This window comes from Protopterus annectens, chromosome 11.part0, assembly GCF_019279795.1.
Source record: "Protopterus annectens isolate FY-2018-M chromosome 11.part0, PAN1.0, whole genome shotgun sequence".
In the NCBI taxonomy this organism is placed as follows: Eukaryota; Metazoa; Chordata; order Ceratodontiformes; family Protopteridae; genus Protopterus; species Protopterus annectens.
Genome location: NC_056745.1, coordinates 129,499,797 through 129,526,678, shown reverse-complemented (window position 1 = coordinate 129,526,678; position 26,882 = coordinate 129,499,797). Strand labels below are relative to the sequence as shown.

At 44.1% G+C, this 26,882-nt stretch overlaps 1 protein-coding gene across 1 annotated transcript in view; it reads right to left on the bottom strand.

Annotated features, from left to right (window-relative positions):
* Window positions 1-3,576: 3,576 nt before the first annotated feature.
* ADIPOR2 (adiponectin receptor 2) overlaps window positions 3,577-26,882 on the bottom strand; it is a 402,613-nt gene continuing 379,307 nt past the window's right edge. Inside the window, exon 6 of the mRNA XM_044087178.1 lies at window positions 3,577-5,218. Coding sequence (XP_043943113.1) covers window positions 5,090-5,218 — 129 coding nt within the window. The 3' untranslated portion in view covers window positions 3,577-5,089. The remainder of the gene's footprint in view (window positions 5,219-26,882) is intronic.

Below are 26,882 nucleotides of genomic sequence, written 5' to 3'. Positions count from 1 at the left end.
CTGTGGTCTGCAAGGACTGCTACTAACTTGTAGAGAAACATGCTTTAAAGCTTTTAGTTGTTCCCATGTGAAAATTATGGTAAACAGGAGTTTTGACCATGACTTGGATCTCACCATCAAGCTCTAAATGTATCTTCCAGAAGCAGGATGATTTAGCACCATTTGGGGTATGTAGTGTAGTAGCCCTTTGTGTGTGTGTGTGTGTGTGTGTGTGTGTGTGTGTGTGTGTGTGTGTGTGTGTGTGTGTGTGTGTGTGTGTGTGTGTGTGTGCACTTCTTAATGTTAACGGGCATTTGTTCTGTAAAGCTGTTTGTTTTTTCCATTTTAATTTCTGGAAATCTTGTGATCTTAACGAGCCTTCTCACTGGTTACCACAGCATTGCAAACAAATTGCGATACACAGTGTTTTTTTTTTTTTTCATTTTAATCTGCCCGGAATACCTGCAGTAATGAGAAAAGTAAAGAACTGCATTAATCATTAAGTATATACTTAATAGAGGACCAGTTAACAATACTAACAAGTTCAATATTTCTTTCAAGAGGCAGGCTCTTTATACTTCTAACTGACTATCTTAGTGCAGGAATGGGGGACTGCCTAATTTAGTTCCATGTTCAAAATGTAGGTACAAGGTCATTTAAATAAGGTATCACAAACAATTTCAGGGTAGCTAATTAAAACTCAGTTTAGTCAAGGCTATTTTCCATACCAATTATTTTATTTGTTGTAATGACTTGTGTGCAAAGCACACTGAGTTGTAGTCACTAGTCAGATCACTTGGACTGTTCTATTCCCAGTGGATATTAAAAAGCAGTATTCCCCTGGATAAATTTTCAACATACCAGGTTGGGATGCTGGGATTCTGTTTTACAGCTTTACCTGTTTTAATGCAGATGCATCCTGCATTCAAGGGGCGTTGTACTCTATAATGGGTCTAATGAGTGATGAGTAGAGGGGAATAATGACCTCTTTCTGGACGAGAAACCTTTTGTGATGAGGTGTGCCATGCAGAAGGATTTCCTGACTACTGTGGTAATGTGATTATCAAAGGAGAGACTACTGTCCACCTGTGTCCCAAGGTCTCTTATCACACACTTTTGGTGTTAAGTATACTAACACCTATGTTGTAGTTCATGGGTACAGAGTGTGATGTTCACTTCTTGAATTATGTTATGCACTTAGTTCACGTAATAAAAATCCAACTGTAAAATATGTGCTACAAAACAATCAAATAGAAAATAGTAGGTAGTCCACAGTTGAGTTAAAAATGGAATATCCTTTATTGAAACACTCAGACAAGCGATCCTAGTTGAGTATAATGAAGAGCATCAAAAACATTCCTTATTTATATACAATTAGGTTGTTTGGAGCAAGGGAGTAGTTAAAGAGGGTGATTCAGTTTCAGTTTTTAGGTAGCACAGTCTCTGTTTGCACCATGGTGGTAAGGGGGGGAAGGAGGACTTGGCTAAAGGAATTACTTTAATGCTTTTATTGCTCATAATGGACCCACCCCTCTGTAACTACTCCCTTGTTCCAAACAACCTAATTATATATAAATAAGGAATGTTTTGGTGATCTTCATTATACTCAACTAGGATCATTTGAGTGTTTCAATAAAGGATATTCCATTTTTAAGTTAACTGTGGACTACTTACTATTTTCTATTTGATTATTTTGTAACATTTTACAGTTAGATTTTACAGCTGGATTTTTATTTTGTTAACTGAGTGCATAACATAATTCAGGAAGTCAACATCACACCTTCCACACTGAAGTTTTTTCTTGGTTTGTTTTGGACACAGTACAGGTTGCATACTGGGTATTTCTGAGACTCTGAGGGATACCATGGATTTCTCTTTGTCAATGCAGAAAATCCATCCTCACAAATAAAACTGGTGAATTATCTAATAAAAAAGTAATCAGTGGTGTTCCTTAAGGATCAACATTAGGACATGTATTTGATTTGCGTGTGTGTTTTTTCCTTTTATATCAGAGCAGTACCAAAGTGCCTTTGAGAAGAGTGAATCAAAGGTGGAATGAATTATTAGATGGTGGAAATAGTCTAGAGAGACAAATTTGAAAAAATGGGCTAAAATATGAAAGCTGAAATTTAATCATAAAAATTAAACGGTTTTACATCTTGGTACAAGATGAGGGGAATTTTCTGGGAAGGTCATGTGTTGAGGTTTTAAATGAAGAAAGACATTTAGGTATATGGATGACACAGAAATGTAATAACAATAGCCTTACACTATTAGGTTCCTGGAGTACACAGCTAGAGGTTTTAGTTCAAGGATTACAGGCACTACTCATTGTGTACAGCTAAGCAGGGCTTGTACAAAGCAAGTCCTGTCACTATTAAGTCCCTCAGACCTTTCTATACACTAATAAGTAAGCCATACACAACTACATAATGGCAGGAGTCCAAGAATGCAGTTAGTATGTATGTAAATAAAGTACAGACAAATCTGTGACCCACAAACAAGTGAATGGTGGATTATGCTGTGGTGTAGGGAAGGCAAGTTACTGGGGTACTGGGGTGCAGTGGCAGACTACAAGTATAGCAACAGTGTGCCTAACCTACAAACATTGGCTATGGGTTGTTTAGTATAATACAGCTGAGCACCATCACCACTCCCTGGAACAATACTCCTACACAGGGAAAACCATTAAGGCACATCCCGGGCTGTGATACAGTACATACAACCATACCTGACCCAGCCTACCAGTCACTGGGAGCACAACACTTCATTAATATAATATGCTGATAAACTCCGCTTCTGTGGTCACTGCAAGTGGGGCCCAAATGTTATATTACTTGGCCACTGCCATGAACGAAGATGCCCTTGGACATGAACTGTCCTGTCCTCTCTCCCACTACAAAGGCTGAAGCTTGGATAGGTAAGGTAATAGGATAAATGGCTGGGGTGCATCGATGTTTGCGTATCAGAAGGGGAACAGAGCCTCATAACTGGTAGTAGCTTGGTGAAGGGTTATGTCAAAGGTTACTATTAGGTCCTATGAATCGTACTACTACCATGCCAGCAGACCACGAACTGCACATCATGAGGAATATCTTGGACCATGTTGCTCATTATATACACTATACCGGTCAGATTTATCAGGAGTGCTACGTTTAATTTGACACCATATAAAGTAGGGGACAGTAACATGATTTATAAGTGTAAATGGAATAGGGAGAATCTCATATGAAAAGAAAGGTAGTTTCCACATTGGCAATATGTTAACTTGACCAACTACAAACAGCCATAGTATCTAATGGACTACTTTTTATGCATGCACATACATACGTGGTTATTCTTAACATAACAATGAACCCTTCCTGCAACTACTAGGCAATGCTGCAACCTCTCAAACTTCATTCAGTGGTATAAACCAGTTAACTAATATGTTCTGAAAGGGCCACATTAAAAACACTTGAGTGACTAAGAGTTTTATGCCTGAAGTAAAAGCAATAAAGACAAGTGTCAAAAGGTTAAATAACAACATTATGCTTCAGTGTGCTCCAATGTATACTTAAGAAAACAGTGCCATTACTCCAAATGAGAGAGAGAGTCTTTGCGAAAAGAGAAAACACTTTTTATTAGTAACACTAATGAAGAGCACAGTCTATCATAATTGTTTTCCAGCTGCTCTGGATATTCTTCAACTCACACATCTGTACCATTTATTTTAAATATTAAAAGCTGTCTTGCATGAGAAGTCCTGATATGTAGCTTAAAAATGTGCACATGATATAGTTGTACAGTTTCTTTAGTTGTACAGTACAGTTGCAAAAATGTCTATGCATAAAAAGTATACCTGTGATCATTTGTGTAACTACTTTTATTTTGCTGGTTTCCAAAACATATCAAAACAGGCAGTTCAAAGCTTGGTGCCAACAAAAATGACACCAGGCACCTGTGCATCCATATATTTATATGGCTTTGTGTTTACTTTATACTACTTGTCACTAATGCACAAGAGCAACAATGTAGTGTGCATATTGTCTGCTGTTCAAACCCCAGTTGTGACGGAGGAAATACGACACAAGATTGTACAATGCCAGCTACTACTGAGGGTCACAGACATGCAGCAAGATGTAAAATCGCTGCATTACAGACCTTTCAGAGCTCATGTCTTCTTGGCTGACTTCAGCAAATGTAGCCTAATCAGATGTAAAATAACAATGCTACAACATCTGACAAACAGTTCTGATGCTCTGCTAAAACACCTCCAGAAACTACTCCCTTTCATCTACCTATCCATCTTTGCCTAGAGAAGACACAGCTAGTGGCACTAACTCTGGAACAGTGGGACTAGAAACCTGCATCCTGACCCATTTTGGTGTGGTGACACAGCACAGTGGGGCCTTGTTTACCAGTAAAGAAGGCAAAACCTTGTCATCACAGGGTATAGTGCACATATACATACATGACCCTCCAAAGCCAATCTCATTTGTGCAAAGTTTAAATAACAGTGAGTGGTACTCTCAGGCGCTCATACTATACTAAAGATAATAGTCTTTAAAATAATATTTCATATAATTGAAACTTAGAAATCTTATTTACACTACTCAAGTTTCATTCAAAAACACTGCCAAATTCAGCTATAAAGCAGAAATCAATCATGGTCACACCTGTAAAGTCCCAAGTCATGCTTCACTTTTTTAAAGAAATAAATCATTCTGGAAACAATTTGGTTTCATAATGTGCAGCCACTTTATCTCTGTCTCGCTGTACTTGTACTTCCATTTTAAATTAAAATTTGCACTTAGATAATTCTGCATTCCCCAGAAAAGGGGGAATGCTCACAGTTAGAAGTGTTCCTTTTGTCATCCATCTTGGTGTGCTTAGATCTACTCTCATCGCAGTCGCCCCTTTTCTGAGATGAACTCCTCCTGCAGCCAGTAGTGTCAGGCAGGTGTAGTGACTGTAATACTGCATTGTCCAGAAGTCATCTAACAACTGGACAGGCAGTTTATCAGTGACAAGCAGCAGTACCCTGTGGAATGAAGGTGGCAACGCAGCGAGAGAGTAGCTGTTGTGTGACGTCAGCTTCAGTTTTACCTTGTCCCAGTGTATGCTCCAGTTATAGAGCATCCCCTGCACTACAGCCTCCACCAGTGGTAAAACGAAATTCCTGAAGGTTGCAGACACCATGAAAATGGACACAAGCTCCTGCCACCACCAGTATATGAAACAGCTGATGCGAATGAAACTGTGAAAGAGAAAAACAAATGTTAGCACCAAGATGCAAAAAGGTGTGATTTGTTTATATAAATTATTGGCAGTTTGTGCTTCTTTTAAGGTGCTTTTATCCCTGCAGTCTGCCAAGGTGTTATTCTGTGATGAGTGGTAATTTATGATGCACTAAACATAAGACCAAAAAGTAATGCTAGATTGTAACCATGTCACATAATGCAATAATAGTGTTCACTACATGGAATACGTAAATTAATTCTATTCACAAATACCTTTACTAAATAAAAAACATCTTGCAATCATTTTTTCTGTATCAGTAATGTTGATACTCATAACCAAACATCTGTTAACTAACTTGCTCACATTTATTACCATCTTCAGCCAAAGCCTGTAGATTCCCAACACATTTCTGATGAGTCTTGATCTAAATACTTCCGACTTTAAACTGTACATAACTTTTCTGACCACCTGCTCTATAAAACTATAATGGGGCTTGTGACAGTCAAATTTTTAAGTGCCCAAATTTGTTTTATTATTATTTGTGCCCTCAGTTTCCATTTGATCATCTTAGGCATCAGTCTCCCTCCAGCAGGTGAGAAAAATGAAAGTGATGTATCCATATAGTCTTCTGCATGGTTTAGTCTGTGGGTTATTGATGCCAGCTGACCATTCCAAAGTCTTCAGCTCGAGGACTCTGCCTCCTCTTCCCACAGTACCCAAGATCAAGTTTGCCCTTGACCACTCTCCTTGAAATAATATCAACCTGAATAACATGTTAACAAGAAGGCAACAGATAAAAAGAGCAGACAAGGATGTTTGCAGGGCAGCTAATAAACCAGGTCGCCACACCAATCGGGCATTCACCTAACAATTGTGACAATTTGGAGGGAGGGAGGGAGAGATAGTTTAACTAGATGGAAGATAACATAAATCTACTGTTATGGTAAGTTCCTAATTTTCATATCCAATGATGTCTTTCATCCAGCTTCAACCTGTGGGACAGAGAAAACTCCAGGGAGACCCTAACAGGGAACACTCTGCAAAACAGTGGAACCAAACAAGGCTCTTGACCTAGACTGAACATCCACTTTGTAATAGGAGACTAATGAGTATTAGACCAGTTAGCTGCAGCACAAATACCATTGATACAGGCCGGAAGAAAAAGAAAGTTGAAGTAGCCACTGCTCTAGTTGAATGACCTCTACCATGTAAAGATATTTTCTCCAAAGAATACACAAACAGATGCAGCTGAAGAGCCATTTGGATAGAATCACTCTGTAAACAGGTTTCCCAATCTTGACTTGGAAAAGGACACAAACAATTGGTTCGATTTTTCTAAAACTTTAGTTCTATCCAAATAAAGCCAGAGTTATCTATGCACATCCAAACAATGAAACAAATTTTTACTGAAATTTGGAAAGAAGACTGTCAAGTGAACTGTATGGATCCAACTGGATTCCAAAGCAACCATGGGCAAAAAGGAATGATTTGTCCTGAGAGTAACTCTCCTTCTCATTGGCAAAATGGAATGATTCGCCCAAAAGGCAACTCTTCCTTACTTGATTTTTCATAAGGACAGACTGGAGAACAGCTCCTAAAGATCAAGAAACACTTCTGGCGGAAGTAACAGTCACAAGAAAGACAGTCTTCCATGACAACAGCTTTAAGGATACTGTAGCTGAAGGTTCAAAAAGTAGGACCAGCAAGCACCTTACCATCAGAGGACGATCCCATGGAAGTACCGGATATTAGAGAGGTGCAACAAAAAAGTGTCTCTCAGGAAGGCTTTAGATAGCTTAATAGCTGCCAAAGTAGTATTATCCCTGCCAGTGTGGAAATTGGAAATGTCAGACAACTGCAACTTAATGGTGGAGAAAGTCAAAAACAGAATGAATAAGACCAGTCAAAAAGACTAGTAAGATATCCAGAGGGGCCAAAAAGAGATCTAAGCCTTTAGAAGTTACTCAAATGGAGAGAAGCTTCCACTTGCTAGTATACACATTCCAAGTGGAAGACTTCTGAGATGATGAAAGAATATGAATAACTGTCAGAGAACATGAGATTCCTGGGTGTCATTGGAACTGGAGAAACTATGCAATCCATTTAAGGGAGTTGAAGATGAGCACAGACATCCCTGTAGGATGAGAAATCAGATCTAGGAGAGGATCCAGCACCCTGGGTGGATGATGTAGGAGAGGCCACAGAGGGGAACCAAACTTGTTGGGGCCAGAATGAGGCAAAGAGGATAATCTTTCTGCAATGAGCTGGCTTCTGAAGAAATTTGATCATCAAGAGCATCAGAGGGTACACATACAGAAGAGATTCCCTTGGTGACTGCGCCTCAGGAAGGATTTGGGTATAAAATCTCCTGAACTTTGTGATGTACAGGGAGGCAAAAAGGTGACAGCAGGTGGTGGCCCAGAGAATGAAAATCTGAGCCGCTACCTTCAGGTTCAAGACCACTCATGAAGCAGGATAGTTCTTGTTCAAACTGCCTGCCAAAATGTTGGATTTCCCCAGGATATGTGTTGCAATTGGAAACCTCTGACAGACATCACCTAGTTCCAAACCCTCATGGCTTCTTGACAAAGGGGATAGGAATGAGTTCCTCTGCTTGCTCAGATACAAAACAGAAGTGTTGTCAGTTTGGATGGCAATCACACCCTTGGGAAGAAGGCTCTGAAAGGCCTGCATCACTATGGGTTCACCGTCATCTCCAAGGCATTAATGTGAAGATTGGCCTTAAAGCTCAATCAAGTTCCCTGGACAGTCTTCCCTTTAAAATGCCCCCCACATCACCCCAGAAGGGAAGGATCCATCATGGCCTGGGGATGTGAAAGTGTAAAAGTTCTCCCTGCTTCAACCAGCAGTGTGTCTAAACATCAAAGAATGTAGCAGCAACAGATGTTAGTCAGGAATACAGGAAACTCCATGGGATGTGTGAGATAAGACCACTGAGCTGCTAGAGTCCACTGTAATGCTCTCATATGGAACCCTGCCAGAGGAACGAGACAGACATGCTGCCATAAGCTCAAGGAGCCATAGAAATGCAGCCACCAAAGGTTTGAGAACCAGAAGACTGTGGGATGCCTGCCACTGAAATGAAGTCAATCTGGATAATGAGAGTTTGTCTATCTGAGAAACTGTGTCCAAATGGCAGCCTAAAAAACACTTGTACTGGTTCCAGACTGAACTTTTTGTGATTCATTGTACTGCCTAAGGACAGACACAGCTGGAGTAAGGAGTCTTAAGCCTGAGAAATGCTTTTGTAGAAGCAGTGAGCAGCCAATCCAAAAGGTATGGAAACACTTGGAATCCCTGCAGTCTGAGCCAGGCTGCCACTGCCACCATGTATTTTGTGAACACTTGGGAAGATGTGGTGAGATCAAAGGGCAGAACTCAAAACTGGTAATGACTGGCCCACAAACGAAGTGCAGAAATCTCCTAGACTGCCTCACTATCCTTATGTGATGGTAGGCATCCTTGAGATCTACCAAGCATATCCAGTTGTCTTTTCTCAGGAGAGGTACAATGGACTGCATGACGACTACCCAGAACTTGGGTTCTTTGACAAAGTGGTTCAATTTGCAGAGATCCAGAAATGGTCAAAGGTCCTTTGTCACCAAAAAGAATGTGGAACAGGCCCCAGATCCTCCCTGGTGTGGTGGGATCTCCCGAAAGACTCAGTTGGCTGGCTGCTTTTTGAGTTTCAACTACTGTGTCCCTTCTCTGATGAGGTGGTATGTCAGGAAGACATTTCTGAGGTTCTTTTGAAGTATATAGAGAGGGAATTGTACAGCCTCCGGACACAACTCTCAACAACCATGCATCTGAGTGGTTAGCCTGCCAAGCTTTGGGTGGAGAACCAAGCAAACTACAACTGCCTCCAGAGTGTGGCAACTGGGCAACCCTTCAGGTGCACTAAAAAGGCTTGGTTCTGCAGACTGCCCCGCGTCCATTATGGTTACCCCTTCTGCTGCAGACAGAATCTTCCCCCAGGAGTGCCATGAAAAGGGTGCTGCACTTCTTACGAAAAAAAAAAAAAAGAGATGCTTGCTCCCTTTCTGGTACATGGAGTAGGATTGCGGAAGGGTGGCAAAGTGCAATCTAAGGGCAGACTGATGGCAGACACGGTCTTTCAGTCCTGCTCAGTCCTGGCCAACATCTCCTTGACCTTTGGGCAATAAAAGGAGGAACCGTTGAATGGAGCACTGAAAGGACGGCTTAAAGCAGTCTGCAAAATTGCACGAATGCATCCAGGCATGGTAGTGCATAATACTGGTGCCTGATACGAGACACATTCCATCAGCTGAACTGGACAACAGCCTCACGGAAACGTTCCTGATAGAAGATGATGGAGGCCAACTATGCAGTCTGTGTCTCTGGGGATTGCTGGGTCTTCACCACATTTGACACCTCAGACAGTAGGTCCTGTTGAAGCCTTATCAAAGGAGCATGGCATTTAAGCACATGCAATGTGAAGGTTTCCCAAGTAGTCCATAGCCTGAAGATCCCTGTTGGGTGGATGGACTGATGAGCTCTCTTCAGAGATATCCTTTTTTGCAGCGGATGCAAACATAATATCAACTGCTGGACCCTTTCACTCTAGTGGGGTATGTCTTTAGGTGGGGTTAAAGTCCTTTCTGGTTTCCTTGGATTGGTTCCACCACATTGGGGTCCCTTCAAGCCCTTTGTCACACAAGATCCATAGGGACATCTAGAGGGAATAACCAGCCAGGATGTGGATAGGCCCTCTCCATAGGCCTCCAGAAACACAAACTCCTCCAGGAAGTTTATCCCCCATACTATTTCAATAATTCCATACGATCACAGAAAGAAGCTTCATCATGTGGGGATTTAAGGGAACCCTCCATTTTAGAGTCAGTGTCCTTGATGAGGGATCCTAAATCCTAAGTTTAACAAAACCCAACTACCTGCCACACTACAAAATCACCAGCACCTGAAATATCTCTAGGTAATTATCTATAAGAGTTCAATAAAAAAATTACACATTAAACAAAAAAATATATACATCTACCAGTATTTTTTTTGACACCAGTAAAGAATGTACGGGAACATCTGGACAGAGCAACCACCCACAAGACAATAATTCCTCCCAAACACCCAACACTCAATAATCGAACACTCAATCTAACATCTATACTATGTAGAACTAAACTAGGGTAGATTATCACAAAGGATGCAGTGGAGTAGTGCTCTCAAACCATGATGCACACACTAAGATGGCAAATGAGATCTGGGGAGAGAAGAGGGTACTATGAGTACAGGAGGCAAAGCACTTGAGCTGAAGACTTTAGAATAGCCAGCAGTGGATCCAAGTCAGATCCAACAACCCACAGGTTGAAGCCAGAAGGAAAAGACAGAGCAATGGTTTCCCCACCACACATTGATCCCCATTTCCTGGCCTGTATAGCTCTCAATGAATTAAGGCCAAATTACAACAAAATCAAGGACAAATCCAGAAATAATCAAAGACAATCAGGGACCTTTATCAGAATGTTAACATTAACTTGAAATACTGACAAAATAAGAGTATGTGAAATACATATTATCTGAAGCAAAAGTTTATGTCTAGAAGTGTAATTCACCACTGTTTCTTCAAAAGTCACCAGTTTTAGGAGGGATTAAGAGAGAGGGAGAAAGCTAAAATTTGAGTCAAAATCAAGGATAGTTGAAAGGTATGCTCGCCTGTGCCTCTCCTGGCTTCCCCATCATAGCCTCCCCATAATATTCAGGTAGAATACTTCTTTATGGCTCTTTCACATTTGGTCTCACTCTCCAGCCTTTAATTCAAACCTTCCAGCGCATCCTAACTGGCAAAAATTACACCATAATAGCTGTGGATGAAGTAAATGAAGCCAGGGGTCTTGGGGTTGCTTGGCCTTAAGAAACCGCAGTGTTCCAGATGCTCTGAGGTGCAGTTTAAGAATATTTTTCTACTCTGAGGTGCATTTTAAGCATATTTCTCCTCAATCTTTTAATCAGAAAATGATGAGTAAAGAAAAACTCAGTCTTACTTTTTTTTTCTTTCAGGGAAGAAATGAGCTACGTTCAAAGTTTAATGCCCAAAGCTGAACAAATAGCTGCTCCCAATAAACTGAAAAGACAAAGGCTTGCAAGGTTATATAAATCATACATGGAAATACTGTCTACCTACATACACCCACCTAAAAAGAAAACTGTGCACACCTCTGGTGTTACACTGGAACAAAGATGAAAAAAGAAATATATTTCAACTTGATGCTGTCAGATGTACATGCTCAGCATGCCTTCGTATCCACAGCCTCAAATGTTAAGACACCTGACTATACATCTAATGTCCGATTGTGAGAAAAATGGGAAAAAATAATTCCAAACTGCTGATCTTAGAAAGTACATTTCCCCTAGAAAAGCTAATATTGACATTTGTGCACATCAGAGATTTGATGACCAGGAAGGCTACTTAAACAATGACCACACTATGCACACCACTACTGAGCAGTGCTGGCCTTATACTAAACTGGACCCAGTGCAAAGGCTTATGGATGGGGTCCCCAACTAATTCAGGGTCAAAATCCCTTTATAAAGTCATAGGTTCAGGAAAGTCTGGAGGCCTCAGAAGCTCTGAGGGTCTAGATGTTCTGCAACACATTTTATGTCTCATTTTTAAACAATAATTATTAGTTAAGTTTTCTATTTTAATATCTTCTAGAATAGTTATGTTCCCAATATCGTGTGTACCCACAGATAAAATGCATATTTTTTTCATGCGTGCACACACATACTGCCCCAAGTGAAGTTTATCAAAGATAACAAGCATGCAAGCTCACACGCGGTCACACTGCATTGTTACCTGAAGGAAGATGGAGGAATGCCAATTCATCTACTGCATGTCCTAGTGTGTTTTAGGAAGAGAGAGCAGCTGGGTAAAACCCACAGGAAAAAAGTGACACAGCGTGAGGGCGAGAGAGTGCGCGCGCACGAGAGAGAACATGCAGATACCACAAAACCAAAAACTCAACCAGAGAACCAAGAGATGTGAAAAGGCAGCAATACTTGTTGCATTACCTGTGTCAGTGAGCAGCTATTATAAACCTCCTGTGAAGACAAGAAAAGACAGCTATTTGCTGTGTACAGTGTTGATGGTCAAAGGTGATGGAAAATGTGAGGAACTACATTCAGCTTGTTACTTTTAGATAACATTGCAACACACCTAAACATTCCTTTCCATCCACAGACGGCCCTTATATCCATTAACTGCAGCCTCTTTACTGACTGAACACCTCAGATGCGACTACAATTAAAAAATGAGGACACTAAGTATTCCAGTTTACTTCCTATAAATGCATACTAGTTTTGCATAGCCACATTAATGGCTATAAACTGATCCAGACAGCTAGGTCAGGGATTTTCATCCTCTGAGAGCCCATACACAGCAATAATAGCCACTTTGCTGATTGTAAAAAAATGCACAACTGAGATCTGCAAAGATATAATAACCAGAGTCATTTATTTTAACTTTTGATTTACACCAACAGTAGCTACAATAAACTATCCCATCTTCCTCGCACAATACACATTTGTACTGCAACACCAGAATGACTGTTCAAACTGAACAAATAGCAGGGTCAGCAGCGCTAATCTTCATCTACAAACACCTCCATACCCAGCAATGACAGCCACTTTGTTGACTGTGCAGACATCAGATAATCAGACTAATATAAAAAGTAAAAACTGTCAAGAGTAATTTATTTCAACTGCATCCTACACCAATTACAGCAAGTTACAAGACTGTGTATGTGATCAAATGCATGAATACATTGACACAGTAATATTCCCACTTGCTGTTAGAGCCATACCCCCCCCCCCCCCCCACACACACACACACAAATGTGAGTGACATGAAAGTTGTGTTATTACCATAACGACAGTCCATGAAATCGGATTTTTGACAGTTTTTTGCCTGGTTCAACTATGGGCTTCCTGATCCAATTGAATCCCAACTTCAGCATTGACTATGAAGCTCTGATGTTCCGGGAATAGGAATCCTCCCATTCCCATAATTCTCTCTCTACATCTCAGTACCTCAGATCGAGTTTGCCCCAATTAAGATGGCATATTCATATCTAAACTTGTGTATATATATATATATATATATATATATATATATATATATATATATATATATATATATATATTAGGAGAGAGACAGTAAGGACTGCTAACAGGGTGTGCCAGACACACCTCAGTCACCAGAAGCCCATTTTATATCAATTTGGAAGGGGGTAGGGCAGGAGGAAGGATGAACCAGAAGACTATTGATCTAATTTTCTGAATGGTTTGGTCGTATGAAGACAGAACCTAAGCTGGCGATGAACATTCAGCATATATAAAATGTGCTCACCTTTGTTTAGGAACCTTGGGAAAAAAGACTGGTAAGTTTACTGACTGGTTTAAATTGGTCTCAGATGTCACCTTAAGAAGGAAAAAAAGTTATGTACTCACCATAACGTTCCATCTGAGTAGGTAACTATTTGTCAGCAACCTGTGGGTATCAGATCCGACCTGGATCCGAGCCGGCAGCTTTCCAAGCTAGAGAAGCAAGCTCCAAGTTCCTCCCCCTTACCCATAACACCCTGCGACCTTCCAATCCTCAGATCGCATTTGCCCGCCTATATAACCACAAAACAACAACCTGAAGGATCCTAACCCAAGGATTAACAAAGGACCTGATTAACCATCCTAGGGTCCAGGTAATCAAAGAACCAGGTTAGGGAGAAGGAGGGAGGGTCGGTTGCTGACAAATGAAGTTACCTACTCAGATGGAACATTATGGTGAGTACATAACTTCTTTATCTGAAGTAGTTAACTTCATTTGGTCATCAACCTGTGGGGCAGAGTCCCCAGCTACCAAAAAACTTGGGAGGTCTTCAAGGAAGAATATTCCGGAGCACTGCAGAGCCAAAAGCCGCCCTTCCTCTAGACACTAAATCCAATTTATAGTGAGAGATAAAGGTATGCGAGGATGCCCAAGTAGCCGCAGAGCAAATGTCATCCAAGGGAACTCTAGACCAGAAAGCAGCAGATGTAGCCATAGAGCGAGTAGAATGAGCATGAACCCCTATAGGCTCTGGTAAGCCAGATAAGTTTGTACGTGAGCAGAATGCAATTAGAAATCCATCTGGCCAGAGTCACCTTTGAAACTGGCTTACCCAAGAAGGGTTTTGCAAAGGAAACAAAGAGCTGATCAGACCTGCAGAAGGCAGTTCCTGTGTAAATAAAAACGCAACTGTCTATGAACATCTAACAAATGAAGTTTGTACTTCCCTTTGTTTTGATAGTTAGGGAAAAAAACTGGGAGATTAATGGACTGATTGATGTTCGCCTCGGAGGCCACTTTGGGTAGAAAAGATGGGTTAATCACGAGAGAGACCCTGCCCTTATGGAAAACAAGATACGGGGGGGCTTAACACAGAGGGCCAGAAGCTCCGACAACCTTCTAGCTGAGGTAATGGCTACCAAAAAGGCAGTTTTCCAGAACAAGAATTTAAAATCAACAGAAGCTGCAAGGTGCAAAAGTGGTCCTTCAGGCTCTGACTGGACCACAAGTTAGATCCCAAGGAGGGGCGGAGTTCCTGATAGGAGGTCTCAAGAGAAACGTACCTTTCAGAAAGGTCTTACAAATCTTGGTGGAAGTGAGGGGACTGAGATGGTCTCCAATGTGAAAATGGGAGATGGCAGCCATTTGAACCTTTACAGTAGAAGAACTGGCCCCTTGCTGAAAAATATGAGATAGAAAATCGAGCACTGCTGGGATGGGAGCAGTGAAAGGGTCCAAATTCCTATGAGACACCCAAATGGAAAACTGCTTCCATTTACTATTGTAAACCTTCGTGATAGAAGGCTTATGCGCCGCAACCAGGATAGATCTAACTGCAGACAAGATACCGGGAGTCCTAGCAACTAACTGAACTGGATCAATCAAGCTGAGAGCTTGAGATCGACTAGATTCGGGGGCCTCAATCCCGAAGGATGAGATATCAGATCCGGGATGGGATCCAAGATCCAGAGAGGAGCTATAAGATGAGACCGTAGGCATGGGAACCAGGCTTGACGAGGCCAGAATGGGGCTATGAGGATAACCTTGTTCCCCAACTTACGAGCTTTCTGTAAGAATTTTATCAATGGAAGAGGAGGATAAGCATAAAGAAGACCGGGTGGCCAAGCATGGTCTAGAGCGTCTCTGGGGCTTTCCCCCGGAGGGGGAATTAGAGCGAAAAACTTGCTGTACTTCGCATTGGAAGGCGACGCGTAGAGATCGCAGCAAGGCTGACCCTGCTTGCGGAAGATCTGTTTCGCTAAGGGATTCGGAGACCACTCGTTGCGAGAGGATAGTTTGACTCAGTTTGTCCGCTTGGATGCTGGACCGACCCGGAACGTGCGTTGCTAACAGAAAGCGGTTGGTGGATATCACCCAATCCCAAACTCTCATGGCCTCTCGGCAAAGAGGGTAAGACCCGGTCCCCCCCCCATTTGTTGATGTACCAGACCACTGACATGTCTGACTGAATTGCAATAGTCCCTGGAGGGAGAAAGGCATGAAGGGCTTGCAACGCTAGAAGCACCGCCCACATCTCCAGAACATTTATATGCAGAACAGTCTGAGTCCACGTACCTTGGACAGTTCTGCCCGAGTAATGCCCCCCCCCTCCAAGGCGAGAAGCATCCGTGGTCCCAGTGGCTTGGGGTTGTGGCATAACAAACGGTCGTCCTTCCCGAAGCTCTTGAGATTGGAGCCACCACATGAGGGAATTTCTGCAAACTCTGCTGAGAGGAATCGGTAAGTCCAACGGGTGGTGAAGGATGGACCACTGAACCTGCAAAGTCCACTGGAGAACCCTCATGTGCAAGTGAGCTAAGGGCGAGAGATTGCTGCTGCCATGGCCCCTAAAGCTCTCAGGACTAACTCCGTTGATGGGGCAGGTGACTGAAAAAGGGCTAAAACATGTAAGGTCAAACTGCGAAGTCTGTCTGACGTCAAGAAGGCCTTGGTCTGAAGCGTGTCTGTTCTGGCCCCTATGAACTCCAAGACTTGAACTGGTTGAAGGGGTGACTTCTTGAAGTTTATGGTGATCCCCAATTGGGATGCTAGTAGTAGGAAGCAATCCCTGGCTAAGCAGAGTGGATGGCTGGTGGGGGCGGTAAAGAGCCAGTCATCTAGGTAAGGAAAAACCTGTATTCCCTGAAGTCTCAGGAGGGCTGCTACAACTGCCATTACCTTGGTGAACACTCTGGGGGCTGTGGTGAGGCCGAAGGGTAGGACCCTGAACTGGTAATGACTGGCCCCTAGCCGAAAGCGGAGGAACCTCCTGGATCGCCTGTCCATGAGAATGTGATAGTACGCATCCTTGAGGTCTATGCAGCACATCCAGTCCTTTTCCTGCAAAAGGGGCAGGATGGATTGAAGCGTGACCATCCGGAATTTCTCCTTGGCAATGAAGACGTTCATTGTTTAAAGGTGGAGGATCAGCCTCAAGTCCCCAGTCTTTGGCACCAAAAAGAACCTGGAAGTAATTGCCTAATCCGGATTGGCCTGGGGGGACGTGCAGGATGGCTCTTTTCTAGCAACTTTACCTCAAAGCTGCAGCCTCCCCTCTGTCTGGGTGGTACATCGGGGAGGAGAATAGACTAAGGAGGTAGGTTTATGAAAGGGATTGAGTAACCTCTGGATATTACTCGAAGCACCCAGCAATCTGTTGTGATGGACTCCCATTGGTCAGGTGCTTCGAGAAACATCCCCCGACTGCCTCCAGAGAGGAGCAGTCGGGGAACCCCTCAAGGCTGCTGCATGGGTCGGTCAGAAAAGGGTTCCAGAGACCCAAAATTTTTCGCCCCCCCCCTCTGCCTCTGGACTGGCATCCACCTTGTCCCCCTCTGCCTCTGAAGGATGAAGGGTCTGGAGCATAACGGGACTGCTGAGACTTCCGGAACCACATCTTTTGTACTCTCTGGTTCCTGGAAAAGGACCTTTGAGGAGCAGAGAAGCGGATTCCGACGGCAGACAGCGTCTTCCCGTCTTTCTCGCTCTGAACCAATGTGTCACGGATGGTCTTCCCAAACAGAGTAGAACTAAAGGGTGCGCTCACGAAGGACGCCTTGAAAGGTTCCAAAAAGTCACAAAGCCGGAGCAAGGCGTGACGCCTTAAGGCGATGCCAGACCCGCTGGCTCTAGCGGCCCCTTCCGTAGCATGAGAAAGTAGCCGCACAGACATGTTTGAAACAGATTTCAGAGTGGCCATGCCAGCCGAGAAAGTCCATTTGTCCTTGGCCGACAGACTCAGGGGGAGACTCAGCGTATTCTTTCACCAGATCCCGCTGAAGTCTAATTACATGGGCCAAACAATTCAGTGCCCTTATGGAAAAGGTAGCTGAAGCAAACATCCGCTTCCCGATACGATCCATCGTCCAAGACTACTTATCAGAAGGATGGACCGAGGAACTATCCTGGGCAAGTTCCTTCTTGGTGGCTGCTGCCACCATGGCATCTACCGGGGAACCCTTACTCTAAGCCGTTCTATCTACAGGGGGACTAAGAATCCTATCTGGCCTCCCGGGGATTGGCTCTACAGTGTCCGGTTCCTTCCACGCCCTGGTAGTGATGAGGTAAATCAGGGAATCCAAGAGGTAGATGGGCCTGCGAATGTCTCCAGGAACACAGACTTGTCAGAGGAAGGTTTTTGGGCTGACCACCCCCCCTTTTGGCTAAGCATTTCCATAATGTCTCCAAAGGAGATGTCTTTGGGGGGGTGACTTGGGGGAACCTTCCCCTTCCTCCAAATCTGTGCCCTCCATGAGGGACTCAGGGGAGTCCAAGTGCCTCCTCTTACTCTCGCGTTTGTGAGGGACCTCCTCGGTGGGGCTGACCGAAGAGGGCTCTCCAACAGGGTCATGTTCCGCCAGTGGAACGGGCTGGGGCATCAACGCAGGCTGTACCTGGGACTGGATGATGGAAGACCAGCCCAGCTGCAAGGGAGTGGGGGCGGATCCCAAAGAAAGAGCAGGGGGTCTCAAACATCGAGAGAACCCTCTCCACCCTGTCGAAAGCAGAGGGTGAACCAATCGCTCTGGGCTCCGTGGTTAACACCCTCGGATCCAGCGTGGGGGATCGGCATCGAACCGAAGTGCTCAGACCCGAGAGGGAAGAGTGCTCCGACCAAAACGGAGCCAAAGACATACTGGCCCCCTCGGATCCGATGCATGGCTCTCGGCCCAGAGAGCTCGGATTCGAAAGGGAATCCGACAAACTCTAGGGCATGGCCGGCATTAGGTAGTGATAACCATCGGCACCGACTCCCTGACTCGGACACCTCGGATCTGAAGGCTCGAAACCAGATAGTGGATCGAAGAAGGAGCTATTGGGGCAAAAAGTGGGGCTGAACCCCCCCCCCTGCCGAAGGGGGGGGGCAGCAACACTCCCATCTGCAGTGCAGTTGGGTTTGGAGAAAGTGACGGATCATCCAGTCCATATCAGCGGAGAGGCTATGGTTCGACCTTGAAGAGGCTGCCGAAGCTGGCCGGGAGGGCTGCCGTGACGACCTTGAAGATGGTTGGGCCTCCTCCTCCGGGGAGAAGCGTGGAGAATGCAGCTGAGGGGAGGAAGGCCCGGAGACCTTCTGGGGTAAAGAGAACAGTTTCAACGGCGGGGCCAAGGGGGCTGAGTCGGCCCACCGCTTGTGGCTTCTGAGCCTCTCTCTCTCCCTGGGAAGAAGTGGGAGGTTGAGTCCCAGCCAGGGGAGGGGGGACAGCAGGCTGAGCAGCCGCAGCAGTGGCTGTAGCCACCGAGGGAGAGGCGGAAGATGATGACTCCACTGGTAGGAGACCTGCCAGAATCAGCTTATTCCTCCTATCCCTTAGGGCCCAGGGGTTAAAGGCTGTGCAAATCTGGCAGCCCGAGGTCAAATGTGATATAACCCAGTCAGAGGACGCACTGAGTGTGGCCATCCACTGGGGATAGATTATGGCCACACTCAGTGTACTTAGAAAAGATGGCCTTTGGAGCCTCGGCCATGATTTTTAAACAAAACACACATACGCCAACACAAACACCCAAGGGAAAGGAAAGGCCTACTAGGATTTAAACTACGAGGGAATGAGAGAGTAAACTCAGGGGTTTAAACTATAAAATTAAACTAATCACACACACTAACACCAAGATCCATTTTTATCAAAAAAACACTTACTAATCGCCTGAACGCTAGGAGCTCGACAACTCGTGCTTGACAAAGCCGCAGCAAATGAGATCTGAGGATTGGATGGCGGTCGCAGGGCATTATGGGTAAGGGGAGGAGCTTGGAGCTCGGATCTCTAGCTTGGAAAGCTGCCGGCTTGGATCCAGGTCGGATGTGGGGAGGGCTTGCATTTCTGAAATCACTAAGCTGAAGTAAAGTACAGTTGTGTACACTTACCATAAATGTAGATGTTAGAGTGTATTCACTGTTGCAGTCATTACATTTGGGTAATCTGCTGGCAGGTTTGCCCTCAGTTGGCCTGAATTCCAAAGTCTTGGGTCCTGCGTCAGTTGCTGCTGTTTCCTCTTCCATGACGTCAGGTCGTCAGGGGTATAAAACAAGCAGCAGACACCATTTTCTTTAGTTTTTCTTGCCCCAGATGTCAGGTGCCCCCAAAAAGGTAGCAAATATAGATATATATATATATATATATATATATATACATGCATCAATACAAATTTTACCTTCATCTACAAGCAAATACACTACATAGGTTAGAGAAGGAAAGAAACTCCAGAATGAAAGGGGGATGGCGGGTGGGTAACCTGGACTGCAACAGTGAATACACTAACATCTACATTTATGGTAAGTGTACACAACTGTACTATGTTCAACGTGATTCACTGTTGCAGCCGTTACACATTTGGGTAGAATCCCAAAGCTATGGATGGCAGGCTGGAGCTAAACAGCATTAGGTGTAGCTATAAGGCCCTGCAGAACTGCAGTGGCAAACCCTGCCCTGGATTAGAGTAGAGAGGCAAATGATAATGCTTTGTAAATGTGTGAACAGAACAAGTAGCAGCCTCCAGAATGTCTTTGGTTGGTACTCCTTTGAGAAAGGCTGCTGAAGTAGCTGCAGCTCTGGTGGAATGAGACCTAATTGCCCTTGGGCACAGGACTGCCATGGTGTAAGTAGCAGTAACAAATGCAGTGGCTTATCCACTTTGAAATAGTCTGCTATGAAATAGCCTTTCCTTCTGATCCTGCAGCATATGACACTAGTAATTGCTCAGTTTTTCTTAGAGCTTTAGTCCTGCTCAAGTAGAATCTTAGCTGTCTGTGTACGTCCAAGGAATGCAAAATTCTCTCCCCCTTGTTCTGTGGATTTGGATAAAAGGTTGGCAGATGAATAGTTTGGTTAAGAGCCACACTGGAAACCACCTTAGGCATAAATGAAGGATTTGTCCTCAGACACCCTGTCTGGGTAAATTATGATAAAAGGCTCCACAGCCATGAGTGCCTGCAGCTCTGAGACTCTTCTTGCTGAAGTAATTGCTAGTAGCAGAGCTGTTTTCCATAAGAACTTTATATCAGCAGTAGCAGCTGGTTCAAATGGAGGCAGGGTGAACTTTTCCAACACATAATTGAGGTCCCATCTGGGTATTGGTGATCTTCTAGGAGGCCTTAAATTTTTAGCTCCTCTAAGATACTGCTTTAGTAAAGGATGAGAAAAGATTGGTGGCTCTATTGTAATGAGCCGAAATGGCAGAGGCATGGATTTTAATAGACAAGAAAGATGGGCCTTTGTCAAGCATCTCAGTCAAGTATTGTAATATCTGAGGAATATTTAGTTCCTTGTGCTTGATTCCAAGGACAGAATCTCTTCCATTTGACAGCATAAGATTTTCTAGTACTAGGCCTTCTGGCTTCCAAAATGACATCCATCACAGCTTTACTATGAGGTGTTGTTTCTATGCCTACATGATCAGCCATGCTGCCAGGTTCAGTGCCTGGAGTCGATTGTGCAGGATCTGATTGCTTTGCTGGGACAGTAGTTGAGGTAAGGTCCAAGCTGGGTATTGAGACAAATTCCTTAGGATTGGATACCAGTATTGGCGGGGCCAGTCCGGGGCAATCATCATCATCTTTGGTTTCTCTGGCCTGACTTTTAGTAGGACCTTGGGAAGAGGAGGCAGAGGAGGAAAGGAGTAAACTGATAGGTTTTTCCAACTGAAGGATAGGGCGTCCACTTTCCATGCTTGTCTGTGATAAGTCCTTGTGCAGAATCTTTTCAATTGATAATTTTGAGGAGAGGCAAATAGATCCATGTCCGGGCTCCCCCATTTCTTTATCATGCTGAAGACTTGTGGATCTAGTTTCCACTTTTGAGGGTCCATAAGGTTTCTGCTTAAATCGTCCGCCAAAGTATTTTGTTTTTCTGGCAGGAATTGAGCTTGAAGATGTATTTGGTAAAGTCAAAGCTGTGTCCCACAGTGCCATGGCTAATCTGCAAAGGGGGTATGAGTGTGTGCCCACCTGCTTGTTTATATAGCACATAACTGTGGTGTTGTCCATCTATTAGTAGTTGTCCTGGATGAAGTAAGTTCTTGGAGGCTATCAGGACATTTTGAACAGCAAGCATCTCTTTTTGGTTGATACGTAGATGCATTTGTTTTGAGGTCCATATGCCCTGAATGCATCTTCACGCCATGTGGGCCCCCCCCCAGGCATAATCTGATGGTTCTGTTAAGGTTTGGCTGGCAGGGGGTAGAGTGAAGGCCTGTCCCATGTTTTGATGACATGCCTTTACCCACCATAGAAACTCCTGTTGTAGGCAGGGAATGAGAGGAATCATTGTTTCCAGAATGACAATGTTGACTCCATAAACTTTTTAGGTACCACTGAAGTTTCCTCATATGCAGTCTTGCATATGGAATCAGTAGGATGCAGGATACCATGAAGCCCAAAGCCTGCAGAGTTTGTCTTGCAGATAACTGAGTTTTTGTTGCCATCAGTTTGAAGTAAGTAGTCAGTTGCCTTTGTCTGGTGTGAGGTAAGCCACCTGGGCAGTTGTATTCAAGCTTGCACCCAGGAATGTTATCTTTTGAGAGGGTACCAGTTGTGATTTATTTTCGCTTGTGTACCCTAGGCATGTTGGAAGCCTTCTCACAAATGCCAGGTGTTTAAGAAGAATGTCCTTGTTCTCTGCTTGAATGAGACAGCCGTCCAAGTAAGCATATATTTGTATATACTTTTGTCTGCAAAAAGCAATTACTGGTGCCAGGCACTTTGTAAAGACCCTGGGTGCAGTAGATAAGCCAAAGGGCAGTGCAGAGAATTGGTAATACATTAAGCCAGCCTTGAAACTGAGGTATATTCTGCACAATTGCCTTATTGGGACATGTAGGTATGCCTCTTTTAGGTCTAATGTCACCAGCCAAGCATTCTTGCCCAGCATGGGCAGAAGCTGCTGCAAAGTCAGCATTTTGAATTTTGGAATGTCCAGGTATGTGTTCAAAATTGATAAATCCAGTATTGGCCGCCAGGCCTTGTCCTTTCTGGGTACCAAGAACAGCCTTGAGTAAAAACCTTGTCCTTTTTCCTGCTCTGGTACTGGCTGAATGGCCCTCATATCCATGAGGGACGTAACCTGTTTCTGTGCCTCTGCCCATTGATTTTTTGGCAGATCCGGCCAACCGTTTGCCACTGGCAGAGTATGGAAGTGGAATCTGTATCCCTGTGATACTATGTTTAGCACCCACTTGTCCTGGGTTATTAACTGCCAATTTTGAGCAAAAAGTGCTAATTTTCCCCCTAAGGGTGCTGCCAAAAGGTAAGTGCTTGGTGAAGGCGAAGTCATTGGGACTGTTTTCTGTAGGTTTACGCTTTATCTCCTCCAAATTTGGAGGCAGAAGCGCCCCATTGCTTTGACCTGTAAGAAACTTGTGCCTGGTACCTGGAACCCTTAGGGCATCTGGATTTGCCCCTTTGAGCTCTGAACAGGAAAGGAACAATTTTTTGTATGCCAGTGTCTACTGAATCTTCGTGGCTGCACTTGCAAGAAGTCTTTTACAGTTTGCATAGACTTAGCTTTGTCTTCCATTTTCCTTAAAACCTCTTCTGCCTTAATACCAAACAGAGTATCATGCTGTAAAGGTGCATCCAGTAATTTAGCTTTAACATGATCATGCAAAGTTTGCCCTTAGCCAGGCATGCCTCCTAATCACAGATCCAGTAATTGCAGCCCTGTAGGAGGCCTGTAAGGAATCAAAAACCACATTGCAAAGTATGCTTTCCAAATTGTTGAGCTGCATGCAATAATTCCTGCAATTCTTTATTTTCTGCACATTTGGAAATCATCATTTTCTGTTTCAGCAATCCCAAAACATGTTAATACTTGAGCATATCAAACTGTCAGTTTAAGGCCCTAATTGCCAAGGTTGCAGATGTATAAACATTTTATCCCCATCTATCCAGTGCCCTTAAATCTCTGTCAGAGGGGGTAGGATTTTTGGCTGTTGAGGTCTTAACTCCCTTTGGACCCTGTGAAATAGTTTCAGGATCAGCAGCAGGGTTTCTAAATAAAGATTTGGGAGAGTCAGGGACCCTGTAATATCTGGCAGGCTTGCTGGGAGCTGGAGGTAAGGAGTCAGGGGTCAAGCTTGACTCCGAAAACACATCATCCACAATGTCTAAAACATGGGGTATGGCTAAAGGCCAGTGCTGAGGGAGAAGGAAATCCATGAGCCTCTTGATTCTGAGAAATCTTGACTCTCCCAGTGAAAATGCTCCCTCAAAGTATGCAAGGTTTCTCCAAATGAATAATCCTCAGGAGGTGATGCAGATGCTATAGACTCCTCTGCATCAGAATCCTCATAGGGAGGTATAGATAAATTCCTGATCAGAAGAGGAATCAAAAGAAATAGAAACCTGATCTGAAGATTCATAATCAGTGTCTTGCCTAGGCCTCTTATCAGGAAGGGGATGGGAACCCCTGATCAAGGTAATAAGGTCTAAAGCCATTTTGATCATTTGTTTTTTAGGCATAGAGGCCTGTGCACGTGGCTCATGCGTCGGCTTTTTAGTTTTAGAAGTTGCTTTTGTCTTTGGTTTTGCAGCTGTCATCGGTTTGATACAAAAATGTTGAAGCCTGAATACACCTACAGAAGCCGGTGCCTGCTCAGCGGCTCCGGACCCATCAGAGGGAGATACATCCATGGGTCCAATACTTTGAGTATCACATGGCGTGCTGGACTCCACATAGGTCTCGGCAGGGGCCTGCGACTCGAAAGTAGCAGGCATCAGGGGCTGCAAAAGCACCTCACTGAGCACTGGCGACTGGTTTAAGAGAAGCTTCGTCGGTTTTGGACCTCGACTGTCTCTCTGTCCTTTTCATAGGTTCATAGGTTGGTACTAGGCTATCAGCCCTAGGGCCTATACAAGCCTAGCCATAACAATTCCTTGGCTATTTCTTCCCACATTATTTAATTTCCTGGACCCCTGTCTAGCAGGGTGACTGACGTGATCCCTGGGGTGAATTTCCTTTCTCCCATCCAATCGTCAAGGTTCCTCTTGAAGAGGTCCAAAGAGGCACTCTGCTTGACATGTATGGGCAATCTATTCCAGAGTCTGGGGAGTCTCTGGGTCAGGAACCTATCCCTCCAGCATGTTTTGTTTATTGTGATGACAAGGTTTAGATCCCTGGAGCGTGTAGCTCTGAGGGATTGGGATTTCTTTAAGTGTAGCATGTCCAACAGCTCTGGGTTTGACATGGCCTTGTATGTTAAGCAGAGATTACCTCTGAGTAGACGATATGCGACAGAGTATAGCTGGAGTGTTTTAAGGTGGTCAGCGTAGGGCATCTGCTTTAGGCCTGTGATTCTTTTAGCGAGGTATTTCTGAGGCCTTTCCAGTTGTTGCAGAGGTCTTGAGAGGTACATACTAAATGGGGCGTTGTATTCTATAATGGGTCTAATGAGGGATGAGTACAGTGGGATAATGACCTCCTTTTTTCTGGATGAAAAGCCCTTCGTGATGAGGTGTGCCACATAGAAGGATTTCCTGACTGTTGTGGCGATGTGGTTATCGAAGGTGAGACCACTGTCCACCTGTGTCCCTAAGTCTCTTATCACACTTTCTGTGTTTAGTGTACTGCCACCTATATGGTAATTCATGGATACATGTTTTTTCCCAAAGGGGATAACAATACATTTCTTGGCATTGAGCTTGAGCCCATGGCTCTGGCACCAAGCATCTGTTTCTGTAAGGCCCTTTTGTAGAGTATCCACATCATTTGGGGATTCAATAATGGCTCCCAGTTTGCAGTCATCTGCAAACTTTGTTAGCCAGAGTCCCTTAGTGTTGACCTGTACTTCAGAGAAGTAGATGCCAAACAAGAGCGGCCCCAGGACTGAACCCAGAGGTACTCCACTTGTCACTTGTCTGGAGCTGGATTTGGAGTCGGATACTTTTACAGTGTGGGTTCTATCAGTAAGCCATTTAGCAACCCATTGGGTGACATAGGGATTAATGCCCAACTTAGTAAGTTTATGATTCCAGAGTGGGGATGGTGTCAAAGGCCTTGGCAAGGTCTAGATAGGCTGTGTGGACCACCTTACCCTTATCCATGGCTCTGGAGACTGATTCAAAGAAGTCAATCAGGTTCAGGAGACAAGATTGGCCCTTCACAAACCCAAACTGGGTGGGGTCCAGTGTTTGAAGGTTGCCAATTTCTTTGTTTATAAGTTCCATGATAATACGCTCCATGGCCTTGCAGATAAGGCTTGTCAGACTGATGGGACGGTAGTTTCCGGGATCCTAGGTGGATCCCCCCTTGTGGATTGGGATAACTGTAGCTTTGCGCCACTCAAGTGGGCACAAAACCTGAGGTGAGGCTATGATTAAACATGACACTTAGGTGAGGTGCCAGTTCATATTGTAGTTCATGTAGTACACAGCCCGGGATGTCATCTGGTCCCATGGATGCTGTATTCATGGCTTTAGAGAGTGTGTTTTGTACCTGTGTGGCTGTTATTACTGGAATTTGGCAATCTTCCGGTATTGAGATGGGCCATTTAGGGGGTGAGAGGGGGGTGAAGTTGGCACTGAATCGATCAGTATATTTAATGCCATTCTGTTTTAGCTCAGAGCAGATCTGAGCATTGCCATTTAGATTCTTGACATAGTTATAGAATGCTTTGTGGTTGTCTTTGGAATCTTTGGCAATTTTATTTTCGTAACTAGCTTTGGAGGATTTTATGAGGCATCTCAGTTTCTTACTGAGGCTAGTAAGGGAGTTTTTTGCATCCTGGGATTTTCCTCTTTTCTGCAAAAGTTTCTTCCTTTTGTTGTAAAGTTTGTTTATGGCAGGGGACCACCAGATTGGCTTACTTTTTTTGGATGAGAGCATTTTGGTTCTAATTTGGGATGGCACGATTCATGCATGAGTGGATGTGCTCGTACAGTGCCTTAGTGTAGGATTCAGCAGTTGAACTTTCAGTTCCCGTCTGCATGGGTGTCATGAAGTTTGTCACTTCTGACTTGAGTAGCATGAAGTTGGCTTTGGAGAAGTTTTTTATGGTGGTTTCTTTACTGGGGGGTGGGGGTGGGATGTGGATGTTAAGGGTGATTAGCTTATGGTCAGACCTGACTAACGAGGGGGTGACCATAGGT